The sequence below is a fragment of the Oncorhynchus gorbuscha genome, linkage group LG21, assembly GCF_021184085.1.
Source record: "Oncorhynchus gorbuscha isolate QuinsamMale2020 ecotype Even-year linkage group LG21, OgorEven_v1.0, whole genome shotgun sequence".
NCBI lineage: Eukaryota > Metazoa > Chordata > Actinopteri > Salmoniformes > Salmonidae > Oncorhynchus > Oncorhynchus gorbuscha.
Window position 1 is genome coordinate 26,519,501 of NC_060193.1, and position 15,219 is coordinate 26,534,719.

Sequence of the window (15,219 nt, forward strand, 5' to 3'; positions counted from 1 at the left end):
CAAGGGCGGAAGTCTGGATTTCTGTTCCAAACAGTAATCATTCCAAAACGGAGTGCGTAGTGTCAGCATCTTTTCGGTCGCACGCCCATCATTCGCGTTTACCATTCCCTTGTCTTCGTCTACATTTACGAATCTTTTGACATGCTTGCTCAGGTTAAATATTACATCACAGATACGCAATTTTTAACCAACTGGGTGGGCAATAATTTTGCATCGGGATTGTGCGCTACGCGTGTTTATTTTTCTTGAGCTCTAATCATCAATCACCTGGCTGTGTTTAATAATCTACAACAATTATTTCCTGCCATCGCAGTAGGTCGGCTGTGTAGCCGCCTCTCCAACATAGCAAAGGATTAAGTTACTGCTGGTGGCGGATTATTTTATTGGCTTCCTCTTGTCACGGTGTAGCTTCAGCCTTTTTATCTTTTCCAATTAAGAGGTTGTCTGAAATCGAGGTATAGTAATTGAAAAAAATGTCCTTCTCTTTGTAAAACACCTTGCTATTGTATTTACCTTGCATAATCTCTTAGAACCACATATTGTCGACCCTCTTCTCGATCATCTAGGCTACTTAACGTTAGGTTATTTGTCGTCTGTGACATTCACTCCCTTTTAGTTGTATTTTGTGTCCTTATATGGATATTTTCCGTCCCATCTTTTAAATTCTTGTTGATGCTGATTATAATGTGCCTTGTGCAGATACTCTATTTGGAAACTACACCTGCCACTCCCACAGGCATTCCTACATTCAAATGATTTGGATGCAAGCCAACGTTTCCTCATGTTATTATAATTTACAATCAATGTGTTACTTTGGAATGTAACATGTAAACACCCTTTTATTCGATTCTATTGTAGCGTCAACTGTAAAGAATTGGGTATCACCCTGCATAGGCCTATAGAATTACCCCGTCCCCCCTTGTGTTTTGACTGCAGGCGGATCATGCCCTCTTGTCCAGTCAGCCTTGACTCTTCTTTTTAGAACTGACTGACTCATTGTATGGGGGAATTTGGCTGTTTACTTGCTTCCTTCTCCCCAGTATTAACATTCATTAAATGTTACTGATTAACTGAATAAACAAGTTTGTGTTGGTCAGTTCCATATCCTGTACTTTGACCTGATAGGGTTTAAAAAAAAAGAAAGAACATGGTTCACTTTAGGAACTCATTGGCCTTGTACTGACTTGCAAAACTAGCCCCACCATAATTCAAATGCTTTTTAACCACCACTTGTGTGTGACTATTTCAGTATACAAGGAGTATACCAAACATTGTGAACACTTTCCTAATATTGAGTTGCATCCCCCTTGCTCTCAGAACAGCCTCAATTTGTCGGGGCATGGACTCTACAAGGTGTCAAGCATTCCACAGGGATCCTAGTCCATGTTGACTCAAATGCTTCCCACACTTATCAAGTTGGCTGGATGTCCTCTGGGTGGTGGACCATTCTTGATACACATGGGAAACTGTTGAGTGTGCGAAACCAGGCAGTTTTGCAGTTCTTGACACAATCAAACCGGTGCGCTTGGCACCTACTACCATGATCAAAAGCACATCTTTTGTCTTTTTCATTCTCCCTTTGAATGACACACATACAATCCATATCTCAAGGCTTAAACATCCTTTAACCTGTCTCCCCTTCATCTACACTGATTGTAGTGGATTTAACAAGTGACATCAATAAGCGATCATAGCATTCTCCTGGTCAGTCTGTCATGGAAAGTCCAGGTCTTCCTAATGTTTTCTATAGTCAGTGTTCATTTCATGTGGTAGATATCTCCAGTGAAGTGGGGCTGCATAGTTAGTAGAGGATAAAATATTTGTCATGTTATTGCTTACGTTGCGTTATGGGTAACTAATATTTTATAATATAGAAATAAACATGTCTCCAAACTGAAAATATGTTTACATTGTACAATCAATTGGTAAGAGAGAGGGAGACGGTATCACGTTCATTTATACATATCCACTGTATGCATGAATTGTGGGCAAAGTTTGTTCCAGTCAGTCTTTGGTCACGTTCATGACCTTTGATTGCATTCATTTTGTAAAGTTCATACAGTCGATAATATATGTTCAAGTCAGACAATTTATATCCCCATAATGCAAGACACTTTGAAAGGCAGTGACCAACAATGGTCACCAAATTGACAAAAGTGATCCGCTCGAACGCTCCCAATATCTCTCTCTCCACAGTCATGTCGTTCCGAAGAGGTGTGGTCAGACAGAGCAAGTTCAGGCACGTCTTCGCCCAGGCTTGGAAGGCAGAGCACTGCATCGATGACGTCCGAGTGTCCCGTGTCACATGGGACGGGCCTCTCTGCGCTGTGAACCCCAAATTCACTGCAGTCGTCATCGAATCAGGTGGAGGAGGGGCCTTCCTAGTTCTGCCACTCAACAAGGTTTGTGCTAGCCCACTTAAGCATCCACCCAGGGGTTCCTGGAGAAGTGGGTACACTCAAATTTTGCCCCAAATTTTTCAAACAGTCCGCCCAGCCAAAGGAAAGGTTCCCTGCATGAGAAATCATTTGAGATACAGTTTCATGTACTTTGAATTACCTAAAATGATAAATCCCATGTTGGTCTTTCAGTCAGGCCAACCTATGCTGTACTGTGGGAGTAGGCTAATAGTAGGCCTACTATTGAAACCAATAAATTATGTTTAGATTCATCAACAAAGTCAGGTTTCAGATGAGATGTTTTGCTCTCACACTGTTGTAATAGAAAAACAGCAAAATTGGTGGTCCGAAGTCTATAAAAATGCTTTAACCACATCAGGAGACCACTTTCGATGTCTGGGAAAAATCTACACAATTTTGATTTTTGATTGTAGTTACCCTTTAATTCAAGTGCACAGGGACCTAGCACTGTTGCTTGTTTTGCAGTATTTCTGTAGCACATGAGATAGAGTTTTCAAAACAAATGGTCACTTGATTGATGCAAAAAATCATATCATTCTGCCAGGTAGACATAGGCTATGAGCCATGTATTACTTTGCTTCAAAGGAGCCTATAGCCAAAATCCCATCATAGAAACATGGCGGCACTTCCTCATATGCGTTATAATAATAATAATAATAATATATGCCATTTAGCAGACGCTTTTATCCAGAGCGACTTACAGTCATGTGTGCATACATTCTACGTATGGGTGGTCCCGGGAATCGAACCCACTACCCTGGCGTTACAAGCGCCATGCTCTACTAACTGAGCTACATGCTCTACTAACTGGTTTTCTTTAAACTTTCTTTCATTGTGTAGTAGCCAAAGGCAGCATCCTGGTCACATAGGCAACCCATGATAGTTATTGCATCTTTAGATCTCCCCACTTTAATTTCTAACGGATGTTTCCATCTATGTCCATGAAATCGCTCGCATCTGCGAAACATGAACTGTGTTATCCCGCACATTACATTTTGGAACATTCGCGTGTAGGCCTATAGCCCTATGCACATTGTTGCTCCTAAAATGCGAAGAAATTATTGTTTATAAACATTTTAAGCAAAACATTCTGATTTGTTCCATAAGCCTTTTTAATTCATACAGCGTATACCTCTACTACACTATTTTGATACACATTGTGGGGATTAAGAAGTGAGTATATGCAATGCCCACTGAAAATAAGTGGGTATATGGGCTCCGAGTGACGCAGCGGTCTAAGGCACTGCATCTCAGTGCAAGAGGCGACACTACAGACCCTGGTTCGAATCCAGGCTGAATTGCATCTGGCCGTGATTGGGAGTCCCATAGGCCGACGCACAATTGGCCCTGCATCGTCTGGGTTTGGCCGGGGTAGACCGCCATTGTAAATAAGAATTTGTTCTTAACTGACTTGCCTAGTTAAATAAATATAATTGGCATATGCCTGCAGATACCCTCCAGTACACCATGGCATCAAATCTCTCAAATGGAAGATAAGGATTAATACCCTAAAAGTGCCCACCTATTCCTGGCAATTTTATGACAAATGTTACAGATGAAAGGCCCATTATTATAATGAACAATTTGCATTGTGAAAAGTAACATAAAATTCCTTATATCACCATTGATACTCCCAACTGATATTTGTTTCAAATAACAGACCACCAGTTGAAAACCACTGACCTGGGGTTTTGTGCTAATCAGATGATGATGACCATGCCCACCTGCTTCTTTTCCACAGAGTGGCAGAATTGACCAGGCCACACCCACAGTGTGTGGACACGCAGCTCCAGTGCTGGATGTCCAGTGGTGTCCCCATGACGACAACGTCATCGCCAGTGCCTCGGAGGACTGCACTGTAAAGGTAGGTGGTGATATGAAGGTCGCTGCCCTCTAAAAAGGAAACATAAACAGTTCTAGGGTTGCAAAGGGAAGGTATATTACTGGAAACATTTGAAGTTTACTAGTAAACTACCAGAATGTTTGTTAACTTTAAATTGTTTTGGGGAATTGTATCAGGTGATATCTAGTGGCCTTTTTGAATACTTCAGATTCTCTGGTGTCTTTAATTATCACGAAAAATATGAGTGTTTCACGTCCTTTATATAAATATATTATATTACATACTTTTATTTATTTGACTATGTCTTTGTTGTAAATGTTTTGGTGCCAAACTGGTGGCAGTTGTAAAAAAATATATGTATACATTAGTTGGAAGAGTTGCAGAGTTCATTGAAAATAATGCCATTGTTAATTAGGTACTTTTTTCATTAATTAGGCTATTTTCTCTTGAAGCATATGGTCTATCCACTAGAAACCCATGGACATAAATTACTAAAGTTACCATAGATTATCAGTTAATTTCCAAATTTCCAAAAGAGGGCATATCTGTGTTGAAAATGCTGCAGATCAGCAGATGTGTGCCAATGGGAGGGAGGGTCATCTGTATGCTCTACCCCTGTAACAAAGCCTTGTTATTGGTTGCGTTGTCTATTAAAGGTGTGGCAAATCCCTGACGGAGGGCTAACTGGACCAATGACAGAGCCCGTGGTGACACTGGAGGGCCACAGTAAACGAGTGGGAATCCTAGCCTGGCACCCGACAGCTTTCAATATCCTCCTAACTGCAGGTAACTTAATCTATCTGCACCTCATTGTCGTACGTCAGATAGAGCGACTTCGTCTGCACTGATGGTTCATGGCAACACATGGCAGAGGACAATGTCTTCACCTCAAGCAGTGTATGTCTGCCAGCCAGATTGGACTATCCATGTCACTATTCACAAGCAACGCCTCCCATGTCAGTGAATGTGTGTGCTTTAAGCTGCAAGGAAATGTTGACTAGACATATTGATAGTATTGTGACACACGTCGGTCACCACCAGTCATGATAATGTGAGACCGCTAATGCTAGGACTTTGATTTTTATGGATAATAGGTCCGTAGTCTGAGATAGAGGAAATTATTTTTTGTTTTGAATGTAGTCACAACTGCAAATAGACATGCTGATAATGTGGGGACATAGCTTGGCCACGAGTCATGGTAGCGTGTGGTACTTGTCGCCCATGTGTTAAACATTGGACCCCCAGAGAAAGGGAAGATGTAGTAGTCAGTCAGGGTAAAGAGTGAGAGTTGAAGGACAGCTTTAAACGTACTGGAGAGGTGTTCCATGACAGACCGTTCAATTCCCAATGCATTATGCAAGCCAGGAATTGAGTATCCCTGCCTTGCAATTAACAGCATGTGCTGCATGTTTAAAGGAGAATGTTGTTGAGGTCAACGGGAAACTGAGTATCCTTCAAGAGGGCATCGGAAGGTTTCAAAAGTTAAAAGCAATTGATATGTCTATGTACGTGTCTGTGTTACTTAGAACAGTATGTCTATACGTTTAGTCTGTGCCAGTAATTGTATGTTTATCTCTGCATTTTTAGATGTTACGTCTCTGTGTATCCTTTTGATTATTTGAATGTTTTGCATGTACATATTTATTGTGAGAACTCTTAAAAAACACACGATTTTACCACTTTTATTGAGATCAACGTTTTGTTAAAATAAGCTTGGTAGTGTTCGTTTTAACCCTCTTCTGTGAACCTAGTTTTGTCTGTGCTGTCCCAGATTCTGTGTTCACAACTGTTTTTGACTGATGCAACTCACTCATTCTCAGGCTGTGACAATCTGGTGTGCGTGTGGGACGTGGGCACGGGGGAGCTGGTGTACCAGATAGCCGATGCCCACCCAGACCTGATCTACAGTGTGAGCTGGAACCGGGAGGGCAGTGCCATCTGCACCGTATGCAAGGACAAGGCGCTGCGTGTCATCGACCCGCGACGGGGGACTGTCCTCAAGGTGCTTCCTGTCTAGCCCACGAATGACACACATGCAAATTAATTTAAATAAGTCAAATTAATAGCACCAAATACCATACAACTTCCCTTATTATCCTTCAAGGAGAAATTCAATGACACACAGGAGACCAAAGCAAATAAGCACCACCTTGTTCACATAATGTCCTTCCTTTGAAAGAAAGTGACCTTTGCCATGCTAAATTGGCTGCAACTAATCAGCACTTGTAAATACAGCATACTTGATACAGTGCCTTCAGAAAGTATTACAGCCTTATTCTAAAATGGATTCAAATGTTTTTTTTCTTCTCATCAATCTAAACACAATACCCCATGATGACAAAGCAAAAACAGAAATATCACATTTACATAGGTATTCAGACCCTTTACGCAGTACTTTGTTGAAGCACCTTTGGCAGCAATTACAGGCTTGGGTCTTCTTGGGTATGACGCTTCAAGCTTTGAACACCTATATTTGGGGAGTTTCTCCCATTCTTCTCTGCAGATCCTCTCAAACACTGTCAGGTTGGATGGAGAGCGTTGCTGCACAGATATTTTCAAGGCTCTCCAGAGATATTAAATTGGGTTTGGGCTCTGACTCTGGCTCTGGCTGGGCCACTCAACGACATTCAGAAACTTGTCCCAAAGCTTAGGGTCATTGTCCTGTTGGAAGGTGAACCTTCGTCCCAGTCTGAGGTCCTGAGAGCTCTGGAGCAGGTTTTCATCAAGTATCTCTTTGTACTTTGCTCCATTCATCTTTCCCTCAATCCTGACGAGTCTCCCTGTCCCTGCCGCTGAAAAACACCCCCACAGCATGATGCTGCCACCACCATGCTTCACCGTAGGGATGGTGCCAGGTTTCCTCCAGACATAATGCTTGACATTCAGGCCAAATAACTAAATATTGCTTTCATCAGACCAGAGAATTTTGTTTCTCATGGTCTGAGAGTCTTTAGGTGCCTTTTGGGAAACTCCAAGCAGGCTGTCATGTGCCTTTTACTGAGGAGTGGCTTCCGTCTGGCCACTCTACCATAAAGGCCTGATTGGTGGAGTGCTGCAGAGATGGTTGTCCTTCTGGACGGTTCTCCCATCACCACAGAGGAACTCTTGAGCTCTGTCAGAGTGACCATGGGGTTCTTGGTTACCTCCCTGACCAAGGCCCTTCTCCCTCGATTGCTCAGTTTGGCCTGGCGGCCAGCTCTAGGAAGAGTCTTGGTGGTTGATGGAGGCCACTGTGTTCTTGGGGACCTTCAATGCTGCAAACACATTTTTGGTACCCTTTCCCAGATCTGTGCCTCAACACAATCCTGTCTTGGAGGTCTACGGACATTTCCTTCGACCTCATGGCTTGGTTTTTGCTCTGACATGCACGGTCAACTGTGGGACCATATATATAGACAAGTGTGTGCCTTTCCAAATCATGTCCAATCAATTGATTTTTACCACAGGTGGACTCCAAACAAGTTGTAGAAACATCTGATCAATGGAATCAGGATGCACCTGAGCTCAATTTGGAGTCTCATAACAAAGGGTCTGAATACTTATGTAAATAAGTATTTGTTTTTAATTTTTTATTAATTAGAAAAAAAATTATAACATGTTTTCACTATGTCGTTATTGGGTATTGTGTTTAGATTGCTGAGGATTTTTAAAAATGGAATCCATTTTAGAATAAGGCTGTAATGTAACAATGTGGAAAAAGTCAAGGGGTCTGAATACTTTCCGAATGCAATGTATAATCTACATTAACTACAGTCTACTGGCTGTACATAGAATGACTTGTTGACATTGACTTTACCCTCCCTTATAACACCTGTGATGTTGTCTGTGTCTCAGGTGAAAGAGAAGGTCCATGACGGCACCAGGCCCATGAGGGCCGTGTTCCTCTCCGACGGGAAGATCCTGACCACCGGATTCAGCCGTATGAGCGAGAGGCAGCTAGCCTTGTGGGATACGGTACGGTGGCTAGATGGACACATGTTGTAAACAGGTCTTTGCAGAGTCCTATGGGAGTGTATGGGACGTTGACGCCTCAGAAACGATGCTCTGACTGTATGGTAGAGGAGAGGGTTGAGCTAAGGTATCATGCCAGTACAGGTCAGGTCAACTCTGTTTATTTTCAGTTGACTCAACTCACACAGCACTGAGGAGTTCGCTACACACCAGATCTTCTAATGATTGTATCTGTGTGTTGCAGAGCGATATGTCTGAGCCAATGGCAGTGCAGGAGATGGACACCAGTAATGGCGTTCTCCTCCCCTACTATGACCCTGACACCAACATGGTCTACCTGTGTGGAAAGGTACAGTACACCTGTTTCCGACCACATTTTCAATAACAAATTCAACTGGTGTCATATGATCAGATCTCCCCACCGGATGTTTGGTTTAGCTCTGTTTATCTGTTGATCACTCTCAGGGGGACTGCACCATCCGGTACTTTGAGGTGACGGACGAATCGCCCTATGTCCACTTCCTCAGCCTGTACAGCAGTAAAGAGCCCCAGCGAGGAGCAGGCTTTCTCAGCAAGAGGGGCGTGGATGTCAACAAGTGTGAGATTGCCAGGTGAACAGGTTTTTCAGCATGTCTTTATGGTTTTTACTTGAATTGTTTCTCAGTGTATTTTGCACTCTTTTTCACACCTCATTTCCACCTCATATGTTCCTCCCACTGTACCACTGTATTAGTTTCATGCCCTCCCATTGTAAATTTATTTTATTCATTCATTCACTCACTCTCATTCTTTCATTCTTTCTTTCATTCTCTCTGTCTCCCTGTCTCCCTGTCTCTCTGTCTCTCTGTCTCTCTCTGTCTCTCTCTGTCTCTCTCTGTCTCTCTCTGTCTCTCTCTGTCTCTCTCTGTCTCTCTCTGTCTCTCTCTCTCTCTCTCTCTCTCTCTCTCTCTCTCTCTCTCTCTCTCTCTCTCTCTCTCTCTCTCTCTCTCTCATTGCAGGTTCTACAAACTGCACGAAAGGAAAGTAGAGCCCATTTCTATGACGGTACCACGGAAGGTAAGCTGCCATGCACACAATTTGAAACAGAAGGCCTTCTTCATTTATGACTAAGGCTATGTTCAAATAGCCATACTAGAACCCCAATTACTAGCATGCCCAAAACATTGCTTTACACTAAGTGGCATGCTAATGTGGATATTGGAACCAGTCAAGCGACTGAAAATGACCTTAAACGCTCTCCCTCTGACCCCCTCCCTCTCTTCCCCCCTCAGTCAGACCTGTTCCAGGGGGATCTATACCCGGACACAGCCAGCGTGGAGCCCTCCCTTCTGGCCGAGGACTGGATTGCCGGGCAGGATGTGCCGCCCCTACTGGTCTCTCTGAGCGGTGGCTACGTGGGCGCCCCCTCCAAGAACAGGGACACCCTCCGCAACAAGCCCAAGCTGTCGTCACAGGGCTCCGGGACAGACTCTCCCCCAGTCCCCCAGCAGGCCGCCATGCCCACCGCAACAACCAGGGAGCCGGAGTGCGAGGGGGTGGGGGTGGTGCAGCAGAGGGTCACTCAAGGAGAAGGCACATCCGATAGGGTGAAAAGAGAGGTGAGAATGGAGTTTGGGTGTAGGTGGGTATAGCAGGGGTGTATTCACTAGTGCAAACTGTAGCAAAGCGTTTTGTAACCGACAACGTTTTGCAACAAAAGCAAGAGTTTCTTGGTCAAGTTCAGGCAGTCCCTCCCTGTTTTGGTCTGTTGTCTTCCGATTTGGAAGAAGAAGTTAGAGATGTAGGTTAGAGATGTAGGAATGAGTACGGCATAGAAGTGCCAGAAAAGTGTTGAGTAGACTTGTGTAGTGCCTTGTGGATTTAGGATGTTATCATGCTCAATACCAGTCAAAGGTTTGGACACACCTACTCATTCAAGTGTTTTTCTTTATTAGTTCTATTTTCTACATTGTAGAATTATAGTGAAGACATCAAAACTATGAAATAACACATATGGAATCATGTAGTAACCAAAAAGTGTTAAACAAATATATTATATATTCTTCAAAGTAGCCACCCTTTGCCTTGATGACAGCTTTGCACACTCTTGGCATTCTCTCAACCAGCTTTATGAGGAGTGCTTTTCCAACATTCTTAAAGGAGTTCCCACATATGCTTAGCACTTGTTGGCTGCTTTTCCTTCACTCTGTGGTCCAACTCATCCCAAACCATCTCCATTGGATTGAGGTCAGGTGATTGTGGAGGCCAGGTCATCTGTTGCAGCACTCCATCACTCTCCTTCTTGGTCAAATATCCCTTACACCGCTTGTACGTGTGTTGGGTCATTGTCCTGTTGAAAAACAAATGATAGTCCCACTAAGCGCAAACCAGATGGGATGGCACATCGCCGCAGAATGCTGTAGTAGCCATGCTGCTTAAGTGTGCCTTGAATTCTAAATAAATCACTGACAGTGTCACCAGCAAAGCACCATCACACCACCTCCTCCATGCTTCACGGTGGGAACCACACATGCGGAGATCATCCGTTCACCTACTCTGCATCTCACAAAGACACGGTGGTTGGAACCAAAAATCTCAAATTAGGACTCATCAGACCAACGGACAGATTTCCACCGGTCTGATGTCCATTGCCTGTGTTTCTTGGCCCAAGCAAGTCTCTTCTTATTGGTGTCCTTTAGTAGTGTTTTCTTTGCAACAATTCGACCATGAAGGCCTGATTCACACAGTCTCTTCTGAACAGTTAATGTTGATGAATGTTACTTGAACTCTGTGAAGCATTTATTTGGGCTGCAATCGAGGTGCAGTTAACTCAAATGAATTTATCCTCTGCAGCAGAGGTAACTCTGGGTTTTACTTTCCTGTGGCGGTCCTCATGAGAGCGAGTTTCATCATAGCGTTTCATGGTTTTTGCGACTGCACTTGAAGAAACTTTCAAAGTTCTCCAGATTGACTGACCTTCATGTCTTAAAGTAATGATGGACTGTTGTTTCTCTTTTCTTATTTGAGCTGTTCTTGCCATAATATGGACTTTTACCAAATAGGGCTATCTTCTGTATACCACACCTACCTGGTCACAACACAACTGATTGTCTCAAACGCATTAACTTTTAACTAGGCACACGTGTTAATTGAAATGCGTTCCAGGTGACTACCTCATGAAGCTGATTTAGAGAATGGCAAGAGTGTGCAAATGGTGGCTACTTAGAATAATATTTTTTTTTAAATGGATTTGTTTAACACTTTTTTTGATTACTACATGATTTCATAGTTTGATGTCTTTACTTTTATTCTAAAATGTAGAAAATAGTACAAATAATGAAAAACCCTTGAATGAGTAGGTCTGTCCAAACTTTTGACTGCTACTGTATGTGACTACATTCTCCCTCTTAACCTCCATCTCGCCCTATCCATCCACCCCTCTTCCCCACTCCAGGAGGAAGTGCTGAGCGAGGTGCTAGCGGAGGTGAAGGCCCTACGTTCGGTGGTCTTGGCCCAGGGCCAAAGGATCGAGCTGCTGGAGAGGCAGCTGGCCCGCATCGAGGACGGGGACGTCTGATTGGCAGAGGGGCGTCACCACAACACCCAAAGGGCGTTCTTACTAAAACTCCATAGACCATAGCCTTACTAGAATCAACAACAGTACCTTAAGCTCTGTGTGAGTGGGAGGATGTAGTGAAGTGTAGCTGAGTTACTAAACTGTGGGAATCACAGAGGGGTCGAGAATAAGGTGAACTATTATAGTGAAGGTGTACAGAGACCAATTGGGTTCTGCGGGTGAATCTCAATTGTATTTCCTCGTGTCCTCCTCTCTCCTCGCCTCCTCAAAACGCGTTGGAGGAAAAGGTCAGAGGTTCCTACCCTCGGACCTTCTCCAATGCATTTTGAGGAGGAGGCGAGTAGAGAGAAGGACACGAGAAAAGAAGGAAACACCATTTAGATGCACCCTACAACTCTTTAGATGCTGATTCAGTTGGATAGTGGGTGATATAGGATGAAGGGGGATAATCTGCATAGGACTTCCATACTGCAGTAAGACATGTTACCAGTTTTTATTAAGGAGTGTTAATGGTGACACTATTTGAAGGTGTATACATTTAAGTATCCAATATTGTGTATCACTACAAAACTGAAGACATGAGGATTCAATTGTAGCCTACTCACGAATCCTTATGCCATACAGTATGACAACTGGCACAAAGGTCTATGTTAATTTGGCACATTTAGAAAATGGCACATCTGTCTACATTATTTTGTATAATATGAATACACCCTCAACAAGTGTTGTCAAGTAGATAGGCAGGTAATTTCCAGTCGCTGCTCTCATTGAAGCACTCACATTGTGAATCCGTTAGGGATTGTTTAATCGGGTAGTTAGAGCTGCTAACCGAGATGCATATCAAACGTCATACTCCAGTTTATTATTCCTACTTATACGTTTGTACAAGTATGCATCTATACATTGTTTTTCCATTCCATCATAGGAATCTTTTACCCTAGATTAGCTGAAGAGATGAAGTCCGACCATTGGTATTAACATTATAAATCTATATGCTAAAATGGATGTATACTGTTTACAAAACTGCACAGGTTAATTGCGATTGGGTTAAATTGTATTAGACTATGTTGTATGGCGCCTATGTCGACATACAAAGAAAAAACATTGGTCAATTTGCAAATATTGTTGATTTTGATATGGGGATTTTTCTTACAAATGATGTGAAGGACTTGAGTTGGAGGTACCTTAAATGATTGCTATCATGTATGTCGTTAATCTCTTGTGTGATTTGTATTTCAATTTTTTTGCCTTCGAAGAGAAGGTAACACTAAATTTGTGCTCTCCAACTTAAGTTGTCTTAGGTGAATGATCCCCCCTTTGGTGAAGCCAAAAGCAGATTGACTAGCAACATGCAGTATAATTTGTCACAAGGTGTTGTAAACTCCAATGACAGTTTATAACAGAGAGTTCAAGTAAAGTGTTACCTCAGAAAATGTGTTCTCAGTAGAACAAACTTAATATCATACAATTTAAATCATAGCAGTTCTATGACTGTCATGAGGCACAGAACTAAAGAAAGTTGCAATTCAATTTGAGGAGGAGTTTTTTTTTTTACTGTGTGAATGATGTTTTCCAAGTCAGTAGAACTAAGTATAATCATTTTAGACCAGTGGTATTCAAACTTTTTTTAGCTGGGACTCCATTTTTTCCGCAAGTATTTCTCACGACCCTCCCCCGAAAACTAATAACAACCTTAAAATCTGTACATTATGATGTTTACGTGCACAACCATCCACAATACATTTACCCAATAAAATTGTATTTTTCAAATGATCTTTCTCAAAAAGGTTTGTATATTGTCCCATACAATAATCTATATTCTTACCCCCAAAAATGTGGCAAATAATGAACACTGATTTGACACTGATTTTGAATACCACTGTCTTAGACAAATATAGCAGCAGCTGTGGTTTGTATTTGAAGACAGGAAAGAAAGGGCATACAATGCTCAACTGTTCGACGGAACTGAAAAAGAATATTCACTGTGTTACGTTTAGATTTTTTTGCATTTGTAAGCAGTTTATACTTCACCGTTTTGCAGCCCTCGGGTACAGTTCATATCTAGCCTTATCCCAGATCTGCTTTTGGCTGTATTGTCGACAACGACCACAGGAGTTGGCGAGACGGTACAAATGGGTCTGGGACCAGGCTAGCTCACATCAAGCTCATCACATGATTAATTTATTTACTAGATTAATATTTATTCATTCACTGTCATACTACACATGTTTTGTATGGTTGTGAACCAATAGGGGATGAAAATGACACTCCACTGTGCGACTCTTCCAATAAACAGTCCTTCCTCTTTTGCGGTTGTAGAATGGCCCCTTATTAACCCTCTCAGGTCACATGACAGGAAGTCTTAGCTCTCATTGAAATTACTTCATAAGGCAGTGTATTGACCCACCAAAAATAGAAAAGTGAGTACACAAAACATTAGGAACACCTGCTCTTTCCGTTACATAGACTGATTAGGTGAATCCAGGAGAACACTATGATTCCTTGTCACGTCAATCAGTTTAGATGAAGGGGAGGAGACCGATTAAAGAAGGATTTTTAAGACTTGAGACATGGATTGTGAACGTGTGAAATTCAAAAGGTGAATGGGCAAGACAAAAGATATAAGTCCCTTTGAATGGGGTATGGTACGAAGTGCCAGGCTCACCGGTCGACTGTGTCAAGAACTGCAACGCTGCTGGGTTTTTCACTATCAACAGTTTCCTGTGTGTCAAGAATGGTCCATCACCCAAAGGACATCCAGCCAACTTGACACAACTGTGGGAAGCACTGGAGGCAACATGGGCCAGCATCTCTGTGGAACGCTTTTGACACCTTGTAGAGTCCATGTCCCAGTGAATTGAGGTTGTTCTGAGGGCAAAAGGGGTGCAACTCAATATTAGGAAGGTGACCCTAATGTTTTGTACACTCAGTGTTTACAACCAGTAGTACAATTATTTAGTTTCATATTAAACACAGATCATGAATGTTTATGATACACTGTGTAACACAGTGGTTATCTTGTGTTATAATTTTTAAATGTTTTATTTCACCTTTATTTAACCAGGTAGGCTAGTTGAGAACAAGTTCTCATTTGCAACTGCGACCTGGCCAAGATAAAGCATAGCAGTGTGAACAGACAACACAGAGTTACACATGGAGTAAACAATTAACAAGTCAATAACACAGGGTAAAGCAAGCATGTTACTAAGGCTGTTCTGATTGGTTCCTCAGAGAAGGGGGCTTCTTTGGAAATAAGAAAATTAGAGTCTTTGGAAAGAACTCAATGAAATTCTGCATTACAAATGGACCATCAAGTGTAGTCCTCCCACAACGTTATTGCTGAAATTGAATAAAACCCCATTAAGAGATCATACAGTGCATTTGTTAGTAGGCTTCAAACATACGGAATCTTTATGGTTCCCCAGTAGTTTCTGGTGTTGTGTTTGTAC

The 15,219-nt window shown here is 42.3% G+C and overlaps 1 protein-coding gene across 1 annotated transcript; it reads left to right on the forward strand.

The window, feature by feature from the left end:
• LOC124008285 (coronin-1B-like) lies at positions 1–14,078 on the forward strand. Its single transcript, XM_046319443.1, has 11 exons — positions 1–455; positions 2,197–2,402; positions 4,162–4,284; positions 4,920–5,049; positions 6,084–6,265; positions 8,098–8,217; positions 8,459–8,563; positions 8,680–8,825; positions 9,213–9,270; positions 9,486–9,812; positions 11,648–14,078. Exons 2-11 carry the CDS (start codon positions 2,199–2,201, stop codon positions 11,768–11,770), a joined length of 1,518 nt encoding a protein of 505 aa, XP_046175399.1. The 5' UTR covers positions 1–455; positions 2,197–2,198; the 3' UTR covers positions 11,771–14,078.
• Positions 14,079–15,219: the final 1,141 nt, after the last annotated feature.